A 16,104-nucleotide genomic window follows, 5' to 3' on the forward strand; every position below is an offset into this window, starting at 1 on the left:
AGCATACTGTCCAGCTTGTCAGGTGCATTCTTTTGTAAAATAATAAGTAGAGCTTTGGGCTTATTAGTGCTCCACTTACAGCAACCCAATGTAAATACATTTTGTCTCCAAATCCACCACCACTTGTATGAATCACAGCTCTGCCAAATGATGCAAATTCTGCTGCAATGGTTGTGTGCAGGAATTATTCAGTTTGGCATCTCCATGTTCAAGTAAATGTGCAAATGCAAATCCATTTAAAAAAAGTTTTTTTTAAAAAAAGCCACCTTTAAAGGCGCTTTATAAACTAAAGTTTATTATTATTATTATTAATAAAATTGATGATATTCTTCTTCCCAGGACTTGTAAAATTGTTGTTGTTATTGTTGTTATCCTGTAAAGCGCTTTGAGAAGCATACTGTCCAGCATATTGTATTTCATTGCACTTTGACAGATCGTCTTATAATCACTTGTTGTTAGAATATCCCCCAAGAGGATATTCCCCCCAAGAGTATATAGAGGATATCCCCCAAGAGGTATCCAGGTAACAGTGAAACGGGCGTACAGTCTGGGGAGATCGCCCATTTTCCATGTAAATAGTTCCCTGGTTCCGCACCCCTTGGTGTCTCTCTCTCTCTCTCTCTCTCTCTCTGTCTATCTCTCTGCCCGTTTTAGTATTGAATATTTATATGGAATTTTACCACTGAAGGGAAATCTTGGTAGCTGAGCATAAAAAGAATAGGAGCATACTGTAACGCATGTGAAGGCCATAAACGATATTAATTTTGGAACATAAACATACAGTATATGGCTGGTCTCGGTACTTTAAAGAAAACATACACACCAGTATTCCATTTCTCCCTAAACATTTTAAGCATCGAAGTCTTTAACTAACGTGATACCGGAGTCAACAAGCATACTTTTAGAATTTGATTAAAAAAAACATTAATACTTTTGTTGGAGTTTAAATAAAGTTGATGTTTTATCTAGGGGCTGCTCGTTCGCCTGCGTCTGAAGAGCGGCTTCTAAACTGTGAAAACATGTGTCTGTCTTTCCGTAGGGGGAAGGGAATCTGATCTGCAAGGCCCTTTGGATACAAAAGTAAGCTCTCTCTCTCTCTTTTGATTATTACATCCAATAATCAAAAATGACACAATAAACATAACCATAATAACGACCAACCAACAAAAACAACCATATAAACATAATACCAACCAAAAACATAAATAACAACCACAATACAAAATCAAATATATCAAACCATTAAAGCAAAACCGTCCTCCAATTATCAACAAATCTCAATATCTTGTACGAATTATTCGTAATACAAACCAAAAATAGCCCCCAAACTCTCTCAAATTCCTCCAATTATCATAATCCCGCCCCTTATGCAAAACCAAACCCTCCTCCCATCCTAGTTTATCCTCTTTATCATAAACAAAATCCACCTCAATTTTCAACATAAAGCATTACACAAAATCAATACCTCAACACTCCATACTCAACAACGATAATTCACAAACAACTAATAATTCACAAACTGCCAGAACATGTAACTCCACATTCCCAAATAGACCTCATTTCCATAGCCCCGCCCCTTATGCAAAACCAACATCCCTCCCCTGTTCTCTCTCTCCGCTGGCGTTTGTAATCGTTTTTATTTTTAAATAAATTTTAGCAAAGTCATGTATTTTAAAAATCTTAAGATTTCTATATTTATGTCTTTATTTAGTGGTTTCATTAGTGACAAAGGCTAAACTTTCTTGGAAAAATGTCTTTTATGTAAACCATGTTTGCTATTAATTCATTTAGGGCTAGAATATGTTCATTGTCTTCCAATGAAAGAAGGGTTCCTTTCGCCGTAGTTGGGTTGACATTAGAAGCTTGCCACGCCCGGACTGTTACACCAATGCATTAGCATGTTAAAGCGATTTCATTGAGGAGCCTAGCTTTCTTAACTAGTAAGTACTGTACTTACTGGGTTTTGGAGGGGTGGAGGTGTCTTTCGCTGGAAATCTTGCCCCCTTCTACTTTGAAAATACCTGTGAAACCGGTTTAATTTGTCACAGCCAGCACTCCCGCAGAGAGTGGGGTTGTACTTGCAGTGCATCGGTATAGATGGGAAAGCCAGAGCCGACCGCTATGCCGCCCACATGTTATGCTCTTCGTTAATGTCTAAGCCGGAACACATCATTATATCTCATTTTGTATTTCTTTAAAAAAAAATAAAAAAATCATTTGCCCAGGCTAACAGTATTCTTGTTATTGTTTTTATCCTGTAAAGTGCTTTGAGGAGCCACCTTTAAAGGCGCCATATACAATAAAGTTCATTATTATTACTATTGTTAAATTGCTGGACAGAGAGGTGAACATTATTACGCAGAAGACAAAGATAGCGATTTACGTTGCATTGTGCATTGTGCTGCTGTAATGCAGTTTTAAATAATTAAAAGTCTAAACAGTATCAGCTTTATTTATGGGTTTTAAATAAAGGCGAATTAAACGCGATTTAAATCAATATAAATGTTTATATTGTAACGCATAGGTGACTATTCATTGTTATTAAAATGACTTAAATTCGATCATGTTGTGATATTTAGAAATATAAATTTGTTTGGTGCGAGTGAAGTTTTATTTAATCTCTGACCCAGAGAAACGTTTTATTTTTTCAAAGAAATGTTTGTTAAAAAAAAAAGTCATGGCTCCAGCTAGATTTGAACACGCAATGTGTGATATAGGAATCAGGAACCTAACCCACAGCGCCACTGGCAAGGTCACATGATGAGTGTTGAAAAAGCCCTACAAACATTATCAACAGACATTGTAAAGCGTGTACTATTCTTGTGTTGTGGTACATGAATATAATTATATCGTTATTAATTTCTTTAGATCTGCGATTCCATATTATATTTCCTTTTAATCAAATTCTAAAAGTATGCTTGTTGACTCCGGTATCACGTTAGTTAAAGACTTCGATGCTTAAAATGTTTAGGGAGAAATGGAATACTGGTGTGTATTTTTTCTTTAAAGTACCGAGATCAGCCATATACTGTATGTTTATGTTCCAAAATTAATATCGTTTATGGCCTTCACATGCATTACAGTATGCTCCTATTCTTTTTATGCTCAGCTACTAAGATTTCCCTTCAGTGGTAAAATTCCATATAAATATTCAATACTTAAACGGGCACAGTAAAGACATTAAATATACATTTTGCATACAGTAATATGTTTATGTTCCTAAATCAATCTCTTTTATGAGCATGTGAAAGGCATGGTGAATTGGAGATTCTCAAAAATTACTGTACTTTGCATGATTGGAAACAAATGTGTGATTGCGAAATGCTGTGGTGTTACTTTTACAAAGACGGTCAATGAAAAATAGAATGTGGACCAGGGCAATACTTTGAGTTTACAGCTTGTCCAAGGACATTCATTATTAATACTATTAGCAATATCTTCGTTAAAGACTTTGATGGCGACAGCTCAAACATGAGAGGTTGAGCTTTATTAGCTCCACCTTGCGGAAATTCCGGATACTATTATTTTACTTGCGGTACTATAGGAGAATTTACGGTAACTCGCGGTAGACTGCATAAAGCGCACCGCAAAATAATGCGGTATCGCCCGCTTGTTTTGAATGGCTGCATCTGTGGCACATGTAAATGTGCCAGAGTTTTTTGATTAAAGAAAAATAATACAAAAAACATTTGCAGTCAAATAAAAATCCACACCTTTTATTAAAACTAAATGACAGGTCTCCTGATTGTCTCATCTAGTAAGACCTTCAAACAAATGTGTGTTGAATTCTATTATATTATTACTAGCCTACTGTGACCAGGATTCTCCAAGGGGCTAGCAAGAAATTAATTGAAAAGGGAGTTCTTGGTTCTCTGTAGCAGGGTGACTCTTACAGCTTTCAGGGTGCTTGAAGCCATGTATGGTTGTTTGTGAAGAACACACCTCTCTACATATCAGTGGAGAACCAAAGTTCCTGTGTCTACAACATGTTTAGAAGAAGAAGATCATTTTATTGGCCATATACAATTTCTAGAATTAGGAATTTGTCTTTTCATATACCCCAACTTATTCTCCAAGAGACATACCTAGTTGCCCTGGAACACGGTGACATTCTCATCCCAGGGTTCTCAGAAAACACTCAGGCCATTTATCTATTACCTTTCCCCCACCATTCATCACGTCACATCTGCCAATCAGTCCACCAATTAATGTCCATTTATAATCGACAAACCACCACTGGAATGATGCTTTAACATTGAGATACTGCCAGCAGTGTTTAGTTCAGTACTGACCTGTGAGATGCATCACCCCAAAACCTGAAACCCAAAGTTTGAGTCCTAAAGTTCAAAACTTGGAATCTGACCACAAGAACCATTATGTTTCCCTAGAGCACCGAAACCCAGAATGGCACCACTCCAGTGCCTTTGCTTCCACAACCCTTCTATAGCGATCACCTTCCACACAACCTGATCCCTATCTGCATTAACTCTGTTCATCCTCAGCTCTCTCCGACGAGTCCCATGTGCCTTCAGTCTTGGCTTTCTCTACCAGTCTCCAAAGATCACCAAGTCCCTGCAATTGGATTCCTGTCTGGCAGTAACCATGGCTGTCAGTTTCAACCAACTTACTATTGTGAAACAGGTATTAATATATTATAGAAGTTGAAATAAATATTAAAAACAACACACAAAATTTGTATATTTTTCCTTAATAACCCCCCCCCCTTAAGAAACCAGAAGTACACATTACACTGCTATGTTTCATCCATGCCACAAAGAGAAGGTCCAAACCCAATAAGACAGCAATGCAAAAGTTGTTGTCACTATGCTGCTCTATTATACAGTCTTCTATTATATTGATAAAATCAGAAAAATATTTATCATATTTGGAGTTTGGAAAAACAGCTTGATCTTCAATTTAATCAACTGTCAAGTTGAAGGGGTATTCTTTCTGTTTATGATAAGGCAATAGATGTTACAAATATATTTCAGTACTGCATATATTTATCATGATATAAGAAATGCCATTTTTACTTTAGAAAATGTTTTCTAATTATTTAAGGTTCATGATTTTTTTAAGATCAACATATTTAAGATTCTTCATGAGATATTTTTCTAAATCAATAATATTCTACTGTACTGTATGTATATTCCCCCAGGGTACTCTGGACATCTGAGCCATGAGCAGATCCAATGTCACTCTGCACTCTGAGTTCATCATTGTTGGACTGCAAATCCCACAAGAACAAGACGCAGTACTCTTCATCACCTTTCTCATCGTCTTCCTGGCCACATTCCTGGGTAATCTGCTCATTGTGGTATTAATCTCCCTGGACCAACAACTCCATATGCCCATGTACTTCTTCCTGTGGAACTTAGCTCTCTTAGACATACTGCTGTCGACCTCTGCCATACCCATGATGCTAACTGGCCTTTTACATCATAAAATAATCTCCTTTTCAGATTGCTTTGCACAGATGTACTTTATCACCTCATTTACAGCTACTGAAGGATTCCTTGTTGCTGCCATGGCTTATGACAGATATGTTGCTGTAGTGAAACCACTGCATTACAACACTTTAATCAATACCAAGGCCTGTATTACAATGATATCCACAGCCTGGATGCTGGGCTTCCTAGGTCCTCTATTGTCAGTAGTACTGGCAAGCACTTTGCCATTCTTTGGTTCAAACTTTATCCTACACGTTGTTTGTGATTATCATAGTGTAATGTCATTAGTCTGTGGTGATGTTACAGCTCAAATCAATTTTGCCCTGTTAATTGCCATGCTGTCAATCTATGTCCCCTTTCTCTATGTCTTATGGACATACTGCAGAATAATAGCATCAGTAATGAAACTGAAAATTATGGAGAGCCGTAAGAAGGCTTTCTCAATGTCCTCTTCACATGTGACTGTCGTCTTTCTGTACTATGCTTCTGGTGCTGTAGTGTATATTGGGTTGAGAGTGGAGAGGATCCCTCCTGATGGATGTATCTTCATTGGTGGACTGAACTATTTCCCCACTCCTTTGCTCAATCCTATCATTTACAGCTTGAGAAATGAAAAAATCAAGGCAGCAGCTCAGAGGTACTTTACTGTCAGACCATGTCAATAAGAGATAGTGTCAATGTTGTCAATGATCAATATGTAAAAGGGACTAAGGTTAATGTTCATCAATTTATTTTATATATAAAAGTTTATAAACATTAAAATAAACTTAAAATAAAAGTAGAAACATGTTTTTTACAATCCAATAAGAAAAGTTATAACACTTTTCTGATAACATGCAAATCTATATTTTCAAATCATCATTCATATACAGTTATCAATGTAACTTGATAACGTGGTTTTCAATAGAATAGTATGGGAATAATTAATTCTCCCAGGACACAAATGTCTTGTTCTAATTATTTAATTTATATTTAATCATCAAACAGGGTAAAACCATTAGACATCAAACATCCCTGAAACATAAGCACACGTTTAATTAATGACAGGGGGTACATGGTATATTTTAACATCACATCACTTTATTAACCCTTTACAATTTCTTGCATTAGGAATTATCTTTTTGCATACCTCAGCTTGCTCTTCATGAGACACACAGACAGGGAGAGAGCCTGGGGTCAGAGCACAGGGTCTGCCATTGTACAGCACCCCTGGACTTAAGGGCCTTGCTCAGGAGCCCAACAGAGTAGGACTCCTCTGCCAGCTGTTGGATTTGAGCCAGCAACCTTCCAGCCACAGGCACAGATCCTTACCACAGAGTCACCTCTCCACCCCAATATTGTGATATTAACAAGTACCATACTGATATTAACTAAAACTTTGCTTCTACTAATTAACACTCTCCTGACATTCAATGACCTAATACAGAAATAATACAGAAATAATCAGTACTGTGGCAAATCAGGCTTCTAGTAACAATATTTAATATATTTACCAATATGAATATCTAAACAATATACTTTTCTTTCAAATGTACAACAATATGCAGTAATGCATTACATTCTGCGTTTTTAGAAAAAGTGATGGGAGATATAACCAAAACAGTATAACTATTTATTATACAGATCCAGTCATTCAAAATGAGAGAGGTATGCTGCGGTGGGCATGGAGCAATATACAGATGCAGCCATTCAAAACGAGCGGGTTATACCGCATTAAAACGCGGTGTGCTTGTCGCAGTATAACACGGGTTACCGTATAATCCCGCATAATACCACATGATACCGCAAGTAAAAAAATAGTATCTGGAATTTTTTAGCTGATCTTTTGCTGCCTATGCATGCTTACACAGCTCCCTGGGTAAACTATCATAATTGACTGAGAAAGCTTTGGAGAACTTCACATTTTTATTATCAACAAATTGTAAATACGACGTTTACATTAGCGTTATTAATTTTTCACTTGAGTGTATGGAGGAGTGTCAGCTGTCAATGAGAGCAGACCCCCCCTCTTAGACTGGGCAAACAATTTTTTTTATTTTTAAAAAACAAATAAAAAATAGATATAATGATATAAACATTTACTGCAATACAATACTGCTATGTTTCAGCTGTGAATCCTTCTTCACATCTGAGGGTGAAACGCTTGGAGTTTGTAATGTAGGGCGCTCTGGATGGGTTAAACTTTAATGTAGTAAAAATGTATTTCCCAGAAGCTACAGTATACTGATTCTTATGGAATGTGTTTTCTTTCTTCTTTTTTTCAGCATGGAATAAACCTATTACTTGATTCTTATGGAAGCCTGTTTCCACCAGGGAGTAAAAAAAAACACACACTTTTTCATTGACAAAAAGTAACACCACACTCTCTTGTTTAAAGCACCACATCTTATCCCGTTAAAAGGAGGAGACACTTTACACTTTAACTCTTCAGTTCACAGAAATTTCACCAGAGCCTCTTACTAATAGTTTATGCCAACACCTAACTTTCTTAACGCGAGAAGTACTACTGTAAGCAAAAAAAAAAGTGTTTTTGGAGGGGGGGCAGTATTTCTTGCATTGTGTATGTGTGTACACAGTGGTCCCCCCGGGTTCCAGTTAGTGCGTAATTACGCATCAATGAAAAACCGAAGGTTTTAAAAAAAAGAATTAGCTCACTGATAGTTTTATGTGGAGGCTGTGGATATTTTCAAGTTGTGGTCTTTAAAATGCATTTGGTTTGAAGGCTTTCTGTGTTTCCCTTCCAAAGATATGGACAGAAGAATAGAAGAAGGGTGGTCATAAAATGGCTTAAAAATGACACAGTGAAGGCTGTGAAAACAGTCATAATGTACTTTGTACACACAGCAAGTGTTTTCGTAACTCTAGGAGGTTCCGTGAAAAAGCTACAGGCATGCCAATTGTAATCGTTTTTATTTTTAAATACATTTTAGAAAAGTCATCTATACAATAAAGTTGCATTTAATACCACTCAACAGCCGGCTGGCTGTGCCGAAAAATAAATACAAACCGGATTAACAACTCTTAAGCATACTGTAGTTTTTGTTAACACAAGTTTATCAGTGAATAGACCACGGGATTTCTCAGAGTAGAATAGGCATACCTTCCAATGAAAGACAGTCCCCCTTCCCCCCACGGAAAGACAGACAAACATTTTCACTGCCGATTTAGTAGCTATTCAGAGGGAAATGCGGTGATGTCACTGCGCTGGCAAGCATGCTCTTTAGATAACGCGATTCCATATTATATTTCCTATTAATCAAATTCTAAAAGTATGCTTTTGTTTACTCCGATAGCGAGCATATTCGCAGAAAAGGTTAAAATATCACTTTTCACAAAGTATATAAACAATATGGTCAGAAGGAGTTTCCAAATAATAATTAAATTCTGAAAAGTATGAGTTTTGTTTACTGTGATAACGAGTGCAAGTATTCCTGGAAAATGGTAATCACTATGAATGTTTTGTGATAATTAGAAAGACAAGCAAATTTAATATAGTGTCAATAAAATGTATTGTCAGTAATAATATCAGTAGCAGTTTGAAATTATTTGTTGTTATAAATAAATGACTTCTCTTCGAACACGTTGTGATATTTAGAAATATAAAAAAGGTCAATATAGTGCCCATAATATTTGCTATTTTAGTTTTTCTAAGAAATGTTTATTTGTTAAAAGAAAACTCATGGCGATAGTAATTACGCACTAACTGGAACCAGGGGGGACCGCTGTGTACACACTTCACAACGCAAGAAATACTGCTCAATGCGGCTTCGTGCGAAAAACCCGTATATCACCTTAGGAAGCAGAACAGCACAGCCTGAAACGGTCAAAACGTTGTGTTGTCTTTCTTCTCTTTTCAGCATGGAATAAACCTATTACTTGTTCCTTTGCAGCCTACACATGCTGTACGCGGCTACCCACCTGTATTAAACCTATCTCACTCAGTAGTTTAAACTAAGTGTAAAGTGCTATGAGGAAAAAAAGTCTCCGTGGGAGCACATCTGCAATAAAAAGCAACCGCTTTGACATGTACAGTAAAATTCAATTCAATTCAATTCAATTCAACTTTATTGTCATTATACTTACACAGGTGCATAATATAAGGAAAAGTGTTTCTCATTAGTTACTCAGGTGCAGTTTATAAATAGGACAGAAGATAGGACAATAGACAGTAACACAATAACAATAACAGTAATGTGTAATAACATAACATAAATAATATGTAATCAAGTAATCAAAACTGTGCAGAATTCCGCAGAGAAAATATAACAGGACAAAAACAGTGCAAGGTAATTCTTGGAACAGTGCAAAAATAGTATGGTGATTAATAAGTATTACGACTGATACAGTTTTACTGAGCTATCGAAGGGACAGTACAATTTCGGCTTACATGTGTGTGTAGTGGTGTTGGAGTACAGTCCTTGTGGGTATAGGAAGACGTTAGGAGAGATCATAATATGATGGGAGGGAGTGGGGGCGTCACCAACTTGACAGCTCTGGGGAAGAAGCTATTTTGGAGTCTAGTTGTGTGCGACTGGAGTGACCGGAACGTTCTACCAGATGGTAGGGGAACAAACAAGTTATGACTGGGGTGAGTGGGGTCAGACATAATCTTGGTGGCTTTTTTTAGACTCCTGGTGTTGTAGATTTCCTGGATGGAGGGTAAGGCACTGCCAATGATGTGTTGGGCAGTTTTGACCACCTGCTGCAGTGCCTTACGGTCGGATGCAAGGAAAAGTCCAGTGCAGTGCAGTCCAGTGCAGTGCAGTTGCCGTACCAGACTGTGATGCAGCTGGTCAGTATGCTCTCCACCGTACATCTGTAGAAGTTGGTGAGGATCTGTGGATGTAGGTATATTTTCTTCAGCTTTCTCAGGAAGTACAGCTGCTGTTGTGCCTTCTTGATGAGACTGGAGGTGTTGAGTGACCATGTAAGGTCCTTAGAGATGTGAACACCTAGGAATTTGAAGTTATTCACCATCTCCACCGCAGACCCTTCAATGTAGATGGGGGAATGGACTTTTCCTTGTCTCCTGAAGTCAACAATCAGCTCTTTGGTTTTGCTGATGTTGAGACATAGGTTGTTGGTTCGGCACCAGTCTGCAAGTTGTTTTATCTCCTCCCTGTAGGCAGTCCCATCGTTGTCAGTGATCAGGCCCATGACTGTGGTATCGTCAGCATACTTGATGATGGTGTTTGTGCTGAACTTGGCAGTACAGTCGTGGGTGAACAGGTAGTAAAGCAGTGGGCTGAGCACACAGCCTTGAGGGGCACCAGTGTTAAGGGTGAGTGTGTTGGAGGTGAGGTTGCCAATCCTGACAGTCTGGGGTCTGCTGGTGAGGAAGTCTAGGATCCAGCTACAGAGGGTTGTATCTAAACCTAGAGCCCTGAGTTTGGTAGAAAGTTTTATGGGTATTATGGTGTTAAATGCTGAGCTAAAGTCAATGAACAGCATTCTTGTATAGGTGTTCCTTTTATCCAGGTGGGTTTGTGTGGTGTGTAAAGCTATAGAGATAGCATCCTCTGTGCGATCCTCTGTTTGTGCGATAGGCAAACTGGAGAGGATCCAGTGTTTTGTGACATGTGAGATCTCTGGAGTGTCGAGTATATATCCAACAGTGTGAGCTCATTTGCAAGGCTATTAAGGTTGATTGAGTTACTGTAACAGTCCGGGTGTTTCTACTGTCTCCTGACTGTCTTGGGCGAAAGGAACCTATCTTTCAATGGAAGACAATGAACCTATTCTACTCGTACATGAGAATATTATATTAATACACCAAGGGGTTTGGGCTGAGTTCACGTTACAAAAAAATCCTCGAGCCTGCACTACAGCGGCCATAGTATGGAGACAAAGACTTTTTACGGGAAGAGACATGGTGCTTCAGCTGCCTGTGTGCGTTAAACAAGAGAGTGTGGCGTTACTTTTTGAAAAAGTGTGTCTCTCTCACTCTCTGCTGGCGCGTGGGCGCGGGTAGATGATGTGCCAGCTGTACAGAAAATTAAAAGTGCCCTTTTTCATTCGACGAGTGTCTGAGTCACTGTGTCCGTCCTACTGTATATAATACTATATTATTAATATTAATATTATATTAATATTACAAAATAATATTCGAGTGGTAGAACTGTCACTGTGCATTGAACTGGGTAAAAACTCCAGCAGAATCTCCAGATTTAAATGCAATAGAGATGGTATGGCATTCGCTGAAAGACTATGTTCGGAAAACTGCTAAACCCAGCACAAAGCAAGAACTGATCAATGCGATTTACAAGTTCTGGGAGGAAGAACTGCCAGAACAAAATTGCAACAATTTTATTAACAGGCTGTTTCATGTTCTTCCTAGGATTGTTAAGCGGGGTGGGGGGCATTCGGGAATGTGAGTTATGTGAGTCAGATTATGAATGAATAAAACCATTTTATTAAAAACGCATTTGCGTTTGTCTGGGTGCTGTACCAGCTGTACAGAAAATTAAAGTGCCCTTTTCCATTCAATGGGTGTCTGAGTCGCTGTGTCCTATCTTCTGACAGTAGCTGTTGTGAATGTCTGTAGATTGTATCTTATTTTTAGTTTTGTTTTGTTTCACATTAATTTTATAAGGGAGAGTGTCATAGAGAAGACTCCCTTGCCCCCATCTTGATTAAAATACTTTTATTTTTTCACAATCTGGCAATGCCAGACAGAATTCACATTCATTGCAGCCAAATGGCCTTGCAGATCAGAAAATTAAGGAACAAAACAATTATCGTGCCCGGCTTTTCAACGGAATCACTTTAACTTGCTAATGAGTCAAACACATGTCCTGGCGTATTGTGTTTTAAAGAAAATGGGAGTTTTTTTTAAATACATTTTAGAAAACTGTAATCTATACTGAAAAGCTGTATTTATTCAATACCACTTGATAGTTACATTAATAGAGATAAGAATTCAAGTTGATACTGTTTAGACTTTTAATTATTTTAAACTGTATTACAGCATCGAGAGAGAGAGAGATTTCCATTTAAATCGCAACACGTGTTTAATTAAATGTCTTTATAGATTCAAAATCTGACAATGCAACGTAAATCTCTACCTTTGTCTTCTGCATAATAATGTTCACCTCTCTGTCCAGCAAATTAATAACAGTAATAATAATAAACTTTATTTTATATAGTGCCTTTAAAGGTGGCTTCTCAAAGCACTTTACAGGATAAAAACAACAACTATATTGTATTTCATTGCACTTTGACAGATCGTCTTTAAATCAATTGTTGATTTGAAGTTTGACAGTAAATGTTTATATTGTAACGCATACAGCCTCTATTGCTTGTGAGAGCCGGCTTACCAGCGCGGCGACGTCACCGCCCTTCCCTGGTTCTAGCAGGGACCACAGCAGCCAGGTTGAGGGGAGATTCCCCTTTGGCTCAAGAGGCTGGGTCCCTGTTGAGTGAGGCTGGAAGCCTGGGTTTGAGTCCCTGACAGTGGGGGGTTGACCTGGTATGGCAGTGGTGAGGGTGCCCCCATGAACCCTGTAGTGTTACAATATCATCATATCTAATTTTTATTTCTTTATAAAAATTTTAAAAATCGTTTGCCCAGCCTAAGAGGTGGAGTCTGCTCTCATTGACAGCTGACACTCCTCCATACACTCAAGTGAAAAATTCATAACGCCAATGTAAATGTCGTATTTACAATTTGTTGATAATAAAAATGTTAAGTTCTCTAAAGCTTTCTCAGTCAAGTATGATAGTTTACCTAGGGAGCTGTGTAAGCATGTATAGGCAGCAAAAGATCAGCTAAACTGGGAAGATATGACACCGAAGATATAATTAATAACTTTTTAAATCTGAAGGGAGATCTAAAGGGATCTGCGAGATACAGGTTCCTGCTACTGGAGCGATTCAGAGGGAAAAACGGTGACTATTCGTTGTTATTAAAAAATGACTTAGATTCAAACATGTTGTGATATTTAGAAATATAAAAAAGTCAATTAATTGTCCATAATATTGCTATTTTATTTTTTTCAAAGAAATGTTTGTTAAAAGAAAATTTGGGGCACTAGCTGGGTTTGAATAGCCAACCTCTTGCTTATACAGATGCAGCCATTCAAAACGGGTGGGGTATTTCGCGGTATACCGCCGTGGGCGTGTCGCATCAAAACGCGGTATCACGTGGTGCATCACGTCATTTGACTTCATGCCGGAAAGTATCTGGAATCACCTTGTAAAACCGGCAGGAGGAGCCAATAAAGCTTAACCTCTCATGTACAGCATTTGAGCTTTTAAATTTAAACTGTGTATTACAGCATGTTAATCATCAGTCATTAAAAAGTTGGTATATTTTATGAAAGTAAGATTGCTCAGTTGTACAAAAGTACACAACCTACCTTTATCATAAATATTTTAATTATGCAGAAATATTTTATGCATCAAAGCCTTTACCGAAGATGTTACTAATAGTATTAATAATGAATGACTTTGGACAAGCTGTAAACTCAAAGTATTACGCTGGTCCACATTCTTTCTAACCGTCATTTTAAACGAAAAGACTTATTTTTTTCTTTGACAAACACCACAGCATTTCGTTGATCTAACTAACGAGGACAGGACATTAGCTAGCCAATACGATAAAGGAATGACTTTTTTTGCTCATTTCTTTAGCACATTTGTACAAGCACTTGGAATCTGTCCAAGCCCTACTTTGTCAGGCATTTTCTTTTACTGTAACGGACATAAAAACTTCCTTGCTTTTAACAGAGCGTTTCATAATTTCTAACTATGAAAATTATTTAAACTGCGACACTTACAGTATCATTCAACCAGAGCTCAAAATATCACAAGGATCCTCAAGAGCACAGCAAAGACTGTCTTAAAAGATACTTCTATCAGATACATGAGAATCCAAGCTTTTTTTTATCTATGCTTTCTTTTCCATATACCAGATATTATGGAACCACTTCAGAAGGGTGTCAGCCAGTCAGATTCCAGGAATCGGTACTTTAAAGAAAAAATACACACCAGTATTCCATTTCTCCCTAAACATTTTAAGCATCGAAGTCTTTAACTAACGTGATACCGGAGTCAACAAGCATACTTTTAGAATTTGATTAAAAAAAACATTAATACTTTCGTTGGAGTTTAAATAAAGTTGATGTTTTATCTAGGGGCTGCTCATTCGCCTGCGTCTGAAGAGCGGCTTCTAAACTGTGAAAACATGTGTCTGTCTTTCCGTAGGGGGAAGGGAATCTGATCTGCAAGGCCCTTTGGCTACAAAAGTAAAAAGAAGGCGCTCGCTCTCTCTCTCTCTCTTTTGATTATTACATCCAATAATCAAAAATGACACAATAACCATAATAACCATAAATAACGAACAACCAACAAAAACAACCATATAAACATAATACCTACCAAAAACATAGATGACAACCACAATACAAACTCAAATATATCAAACCATTAAAGCAAAACCCTCCTCAAATTATCAACAAATCTCAATATCTTGTACGAATTATTCGAAATACAATCCAAAAACAGCCCGCAAACTCTCTCAAATTCTTCCAATTATCATAATCCCGCCCCTTATGCAAAACCAAACCCTCCTCCCATCCCGGTTTATCCTCTTTATCATAAACAAAATCCATCTCAATTTTCAACATAAAGCATTACACAAAATCAATACCTCAACACTACATATTCAACAACGATAATTCACAAACAGCCAGAACATGTAACTCCACATTCCCAAATAGACCTCATTTCCATAATCCCGCCCCTTATGCAAAACCAACATACCTCCCCTGTTCTAGTCAATTAAGCTTCCCCCTCTTTTAATTATTTTTCCGCACCTTCAACCTTATCGCTCCACCTTTACTCTCACCATCTGATTAAGAATAAATAAAAGTATTTATTAAAAATGCATTTGCGTTTGTCTGGGTGCTGACAAAGTAAGCACTCTCTCTCTCCGCTGGCGTTTGTAATCGTTTTTATTTTTACATACATTTTAGCAAAGACATGTATTTTAAAAATCTTAAGATTTCTATATTTATGTCTTTAATTAGTGGTTTCATTAGTGAAAAAAGGCTAAACTTTCTTGGAAAAATGTCTTTTATGTAAACCATGTTTGCTATTAATTCATTTAGGGCTCACTGACAGAATTGCTGTTTTTTATGCATGCCAAAAAATTTTGGTGCCGTCTTCTCCACTTTAAAGGTACCCCCGTGCTGGAAGAATTTTACCTCAGAACATTTGCCCAGCGTACTGATATAGGCACATCCCGGAATTTTGACTTCACTGTATAATGAAGAAATTTTAAAGACTACTTAGCGTAGATAAAAAAGCTTCGATTCCCACGGACAGTATCTTATACACATATATTTTTTCTGTTGTCTTTGTTGATCTCTTGAGGATCCTTGTGATATTTTGAGCTCTTGTTGAATGATAAAAGTGTCGCAGTTTAAATAATTTTCGTTGTTAGAAATTATGAAACGCTCTGTTAAAAGCAAAGGTGTTTTTATGTCAGTTATACTAAAAGGAAATGCACAACAAACTAGGGATTGGACAGTTTTTCAGTGCTTGTACATTCGATGGAAATGTTCAAATAAATGTGCTAAAGAAATAAACAAAAAAAGTAATGTATTCCTTTATCCTATTGACTAGCTAATGTCCCATCCTTGTTAGTTAGATC

General features: G+C 37.4%; 1 protein-coding gene across 1 annotated transcript; it reads left to right on the forward strand.

Moving 5' to 3' along the window:
* The first annotated feature begins 5,179 nt into the window (after positions 1–5,179).
* Positions 5,180–6,115, forward strand: LOC148836394 (olfactory receptor 2AT4-like). The gene has a single exon (XM_088914161.1). It carries the CDS (start codon positions 5,180–5,182, stop codon positions 6,113–6,115), a length of 936 nt encoding a protein of 311 aa, XP_088770287.1.
* Positions 6,116–16,104: the final 9,989 nt, after the last annotated feature.

Source organism: Atractosteus spatula, chromosome 4, assembly GCF_055471065.1.
Source record: "Atractosteus spatula isolate fAtrSpa1 chromosome 4, fAtrSpa1.hap1, whole genome shotgun sequence".
NCBI lineage: Eukaryota > Metazoa > Chordata > Actinopteri > Semionotiformes > Lepisosteidae > Atractosteus > Atractosteus spatula.

Excerpts from the sequence above, each read along its gene's own strand:
- LOC148836394 (XM_088914161.1), top strand. The coding sequence starts at position 5,180 with ATGAGCAGATCCAATGTCACTCTGCACTCTGAGTTCATCATTGTTGGA.